Here is a 6000-nt window from a genome sequence, read left to right on the forward strand (position 1 = left end):
TTTTCTTGCCAATCATTCTGGTAATTTTGTTCATATTGTTGATCTACTTTGTGGTGTGATTACTCCAAAACTCAGTTGAAATGATTTCAAATGGATGGATGAATATGTTGCACACTTAATATGGAGGAAACTTCTGAAATATTATTTCAATTTGTGTAGTCATTTTAACACCTTGTTTTATTTATTTTTAGAGTGAGATTCCAATTGGAATTAAAGCAGCTAATTACAATAAAGTAAGTTTATATCTGAATTAACTTTTTGTCTGATTACTGACGGAAAGCTAGGGATGGAACATTCAGCTAAAGAATAGAGTATTTAAAGTAATATTGCCTGATAGCTTTCTGCTAAGGTTGGAAAATACCACAGAAAATCAGTATTTTCTTGATCTAGCAATATGTTTTGTATTTCCTAATTCATAAAATCCAGAACATGCCTGTTCTCTGAAGTTGATACATAAATCTGTTCATATATAATTATATTTACTAGATATAGCTGGTTTATAAATCCTCCTAGATGCATAGTTGATTTGCTAATTTTTTTGTTAACATTATAAGGAAGTGAACGCAGAAGAATTGCAAGACTGTGAAGAAGCAAATAAGCTGGGAGCTGTCAACAGCACATTGAGGTGATTAAAGATTTAGTGATTTGGCCATTGTAGTAGTTTTGGTAATATTATTTGGTGGTTGAGATTTAATATTGATTCCAATTCCTGGTTTTCACCAACCGCACTCCCTTTTTTTTTCACTCCTCTCACTTGAATCATTTCTACAGGAGCTGGCAAATTTCCATTTGTGAGGTGCTAAATCCCTTATTATGTCCTCACCTATCATTTGCGATACAGGGGCTCACTACATTTATCTCCTATGCATTTTTAAAGTGTATTTCAAGCTAATAATAATATGTTTCATGGAATTCATTAATGACTAGATAGAGTATATATTCCATTAGTTTAATTATAGGTAGTGTTATGGTTAATATTCAATGAAATGAAAGAATTATAGCAAGTGTATGTAGAACGATATGATATGGGTAGCTAATGAAAATGACATTTCTAAATTGTGAAGCAAATCGCTAATGGGCAGTACTCAGGAACAGAACCCTTATGTAACCTGGGGACTGCCTGTATTTCTCTGTCTTCTTTCTTGGTGTCAGTGCATATATCAGTTTAAGGTACTGAGATTGAATATTCCTTTAAAAGAGAAGTGCAAAGTAGTCATTCAGAACTTTGCACGTGTTGCCCTTTCATACTCATATACTGGTTTGGTTTCTAATTCAATTTGCTCATCCATTTATTATTCACTTTCCCTTCACGTTGTAAAACATGGGATTTTCCTTGATTATTTTTTGTGCACTTCGAAGGTAGGACTTTTATACTCAAAAATATCAGTTTGGTTTAGTCTCTTAAAGCAGCTTGCTAATAAAGCATTTATTTTTTGCAATCGATGAGAAGCGAGATGCTTTTTGCTCATTTTACGAATGAATAATCCCAACTTTCTACTGAGATTTGGAAGAACAGTGAAGGTTTTCTGACAATATTCCAAATTCAAAATAAACAACGTTCCAATTTTTTTTTGTCTTGGGGGTGTCAAAGCTGGCTTTAGCACACATTGACGTTACATCTAAATCTTTTAAAATTGCATATCTGTATATTAACAAAGTCTATTTGACTTTAAATTTTTAGTCATGGATGATGGAGTTGAGGGAAAGATTTCTTCAGGCAATGTCAGCAATACTTCATTAGGCAAGCAGGCTGGGGGAACATAACACTGCCATTATGACTTTTGGTATTGGCAAAGCATGTTAGATCATGCACACGAGGAAAGTGAGTGTTTTTCAGGAAATGCATCAGCAGAATGCACCAATACTGATTTCTCTTTTAGAAAGAGATCTAAAAGTGCTGTTATTTCTTTCTGTACAACCACACTCATGGGAGGTGCTCTTTTTCCTCTCATACTTTCTTCCCCTGCTTAATTTTATGAATGTATGTTGGTAATTAATCATTCCTATTCTGTGTAGTTTATAGTATATTTCTGTAACTTGTAAAGTGAGTCTTTATTCAATCAGATTTATTAATGTCTGAATAGGAACTTCTGTGTTGCTATCCCTTGTGCTGTCTTACATTAATGTTTTAAAAATCTTGCATAAGATATGCACTTGCTGTCCACAAACAATACTTCAGTAAAAACTTTCTTCAACTTTTAGATGCCTTATGTGAATATTTCCCAATCAAGTGTACTATTGGCTTTTATTGGATAGTTGTCCATTTTGGCCATTTGGTGGTTCTGTGGAATGAGGTTCTAAAGTTTATTTTCCCATTGTTCTTTATGTACTTTATAAACTTGTATTCATCAAATTGCTGGCCAATGTAATTTGTACATTTGTTTTACATAGTGTATTTGGTCAGTGTGTTTGTAGTTCTCTCAGATTGTTCTCTTTTTGTTCTTAGTAACCAAACAAAAGAGGCTTTCATTGATTGGGCAAGATATGATGATGCACAAGACCATTTCTGTGAACTTGATGGTGAGGATTTTCTGAACGTCTGCTGTAGTGTTCATGCCTAGGAATTCCAGGATACTTAAAAATATTTAAGGAAGGAGTGAATTTTAACAAAAAACATTGTAAATAGTAATAGCAAAAACTCGTCAATTATAACCATTATCCACAAGATAACAGTTTTCATTACAAATGTAAATATATAATTTAAGTAAATGTATGATTTTAAACTGACTGGGGACTGGACTGCATGTTGTTAGTGAACATTCTCGCCAATGTCCATTTTACTTGAAGATTCATCTAGGATCCTCAGCAGCAGTACTACAAGAGATTGATGATTATGTTAAATGTGATTTTTGACTGGTTGTAATTTTTAAAATTACTTTAAACAGTTTCTATTAAATACCATGTTTTCTTTTTCAAATTTAGCTTTTTGTTGCTTGCATCAGCAGGAACAGACATGAGAGAGTTAGTTAGCCATTACAGATGGAGTTAATTGAATAACTATGAGTAAATACTGATATTAATCCAAAGACAATATACATGTTAAGACACTTGTCTCAAACTCATTGTTATTCCTACCCATTTGAAAAAAGGCCATCACATTCCCTTTTAAAATCTTGTGACTTTTACAATAGATCAGAAGTCAAAGAAATTGGAAGTGTACACAGAAAGATGTGTGTGTTTTATATACAAGTAAATTAGGTCGTGGTTAATTTTGTGTGGAATGGTGTGATAGAAAAGCAAAGAAGTTTGTTGCATTTATTGGTTGTGCTATCTTTGTGTAGAACCTGTTCACTCTGTTATTGGACCCATAGAAAGGATGCTGTGTCGGAGGCTTAAAAAATGGATTGTTTTCAGAAGTTTAAGTGGTTCAGTATTGGTTTTAAAAAAAGTGTATTTTGACTCCAAAGGTGATGATGCTTTTAGGGATGGTACCATGGTGGTCAAGTTGCTGAACAAGCACTCAGAAGCCTGCATTATTGATTTAGAGATGCAAGTATGAATCACACTGTAGCAGACGGGAAATTTGCAGGTTTCACTATCAAAGCAGTTGCAAATGGAAAAAATTCACACTTGCTGTTACTGGCTCATGATCATCACCTGCTCTAGCCCTGTGGCCATGCTAAATCTTTCAGCCAAGCAGCTCCTAAAGTGCTGCCGACTTCGATGGCACTCCTCTCCCATGATACACGGTGGCCCAGGAGAGAACCAAAACCTTACCCACAGACCATCCTGATGGCCTTTTGATGGCTTATGTTGTCAGAAGGCTTTTTCACTTTTTCCAGGTGCCTCTGGGGGTCAGACACATTTTGGACATAGTTGAAACAGATTTTAAAGGTACATTTCTTTAAAATGCATGTAACTACTGTTAATTGTGTATATTGAAACTTTAAAAAAAATTAAAGCTACTGCACATAGGCTTTAGATGAAGTTTTGAACAGACTGAGGCTAGATAAAGAGAAACTCTTTGTGCTGACTGGAAAGTCTAGAGCTATGATGCATTGTTTCAAAATTAGAGCCAGGCCTTTCAGAAAATGATCTATACAGAAGGGTTGGTAAAGTTTGGGAATCTCTATTATACATGGCAAGTAGTTCTAGGTCGGTTGTTAGTTATAACTCTGGATGAATAGATTTTTGCCGACCAAAATTACCAAATGGATGACCAATTTCAGCTTCATGAGGTCCCTTCCATCAAAGAAACTATTCGTCACCCACATCCCACATACTAAGGAGTTCCTTTGGGTGAGCCCAGCCATTTTCAGCTGCCTAGTAAATTACTTTCTGTCCATCATCAAGTCTGAATTGGGGATGTTTCATAATTACAGTATTAAAATTCCATTCCCACTTCCTCGAGTAATGAGGCCTGCACATCAGTCCATGCCAATGTGAACTAGATTTGTAAACTAGTTTATATTTGTAATCTAGTTTATATTTGTAATCTAGTTTATATTTGTGTTGGTGATAAGATATCTTTATTAGTCACATGTACATCAAAACGCATAGTGAAATGCATCTTTTGCGTAGAGTGTTCTGGAGGCAGTCTGCAAGTGTCACCACGCTTTTGACGCCAAAATAGCATGCCCACAACTTCTAACCCGTACATCTTTGGAATGTGGGAGGAAACCAGAGCACCCGGAGGAAACGTACAAACTCCTTACAGACAGCGGCGGGAATTGAACCCAGGTCGCCGTCGCTGTAATAGCGTTACACTAACCGCTACACTACAGTGCCACCTCTGGTTAATATTGGTTAAAACATAACACAAGAAAAGAGCAACAATCTGTCCTGCCATTCAACATGATCATGGCTGGTCTCTATAATAACCTTGTTTAACCTTCATAACATGGAGTGAAATTATAAGTAATTGAAATTCATAACAGTCTCCAGGTATATAAAGAGAGAAAGATGACATTTTGATGTTTAATGTTCTTTTAGACAATCAGTTGATTATAGTGTAGTTTGAAGTGATGTAATGTACTACCTTTGCTGCTCTAATTTGGGAACAAGCAAGCAGAAATTAGATGACCACATTAATTACTGTTGTGGTTGTTTAACGCCAACCTTCCTGTGACTCACTGTTTTAACTCTCCATCCCATTTCCACTCTATTTCCACTCTAATCTCCTGCCTTTGGCCTTACTTGAATACAGCATCAATTTTTCACCCTTTTCCTGAACACATTGTAGTCAGAGTATAAATTGTGTAAACTTTGGACCTTGGCTCTACTACTCCATTTCCTTTAAAGGCAGGAATGCTAGTCATGTCACTGGTCTGTTGAAGAGTTGGGGTAGTAGAGGCTTTGGATATTTTGGTTTGAAGCCTTTGAATATGGCAAGCAGGTGGTCTTAGCTTGTGACGACCTATTGGTCTTTTTCCTTTCAGTTATGTCAGACTGGCTGTTTGCTTAAGTAAACTTGTGTGGACAATATTATGCAGCTTTCTTTCCCCTTTCTTATCTCCACTCCTGTTTTTCCCATGAAGTTTTCACATTCCTCATTTTGCCCTTTTTGTTTTTAGCTGTCCTTTCTTAACCTTTTTGCTTCATTAAACATAATACCCACTTTTCTACAGTTGTAGCTTGTGTTGGATTTTCCTCTCTCTTATTTCAGATTCAGTATGTTGTCTTCAGTTCTGATAAAGGAAATGCCCTGATCTATCAAAATATTTTTCAATTGATTGCTGCTTTTTTTGTTTCAAAAAATTTCCTGAGACTAATTAATCTCTCTTATAGATGAGCTATCACCTGATGCAGAATATGTGGATCTCCTCCTTAATCCTGAGCGCTACACTGGATACAGGGGTTGGTCAGCTTGGAGGGTGTGGAATAGCATCTATGAAGAGAACTGTTTCAAGTACTTACTTTTAATTTCTGTTTTAGTATACTTTTATAGCTATTATCAGTTTCCTCTTAGTAGATGTAGGGTTTGAATTCCAGCTGAGAAAATACATGCAAGTATTTTGGGTACTTGTCATCTTTTTTATATTTGTCCCCTCTTCACTATTG

General features: G+C 35.5%; 1 protein-coding gene across 1 annotated transcript in view; it reads left to right on the forward strand.

The window, feature by feature from the left end:
- LOC127575160 (ERO1-like protein beta) overlaps positions 1–6000 on the forward strand; it is a 30603-nt gene that overhangs the window by 23129 nt on the left and 1474 nt on the right. The window contains exons 4-7 of the mRNA XM_052024852.1: positions 192–233; positions 555–625; positions 2447–2520; positions 5728–5848. Coding sequence (XP_051880812.1) covers positions 192–233; positions 555–625; positions 2447–2520; positions 5728–5848 — 308 coding nt within the window. The remainder of the gene's footprint in view (positions 1–191; positions 234–554; positions 626–2446; positions 2521–5727; positions 5849–6000) is intronic.

Source organism: Pristis pectinata, chromosome 10 (assembly GCF_009764475.1).
Source record: "Pristis pectinata isolate sPriPec2 chromosome 10, sPriPec2.1.pri, whole genome shotgun sequence".
Classification (NCBI taxonomy): domain Eukaryota; kingdom Metazoa; phylum Chordata; class Chondrichthyes; order Rhinopristiformes; family Pristidae; genus Pristis; species Pristis pectinata.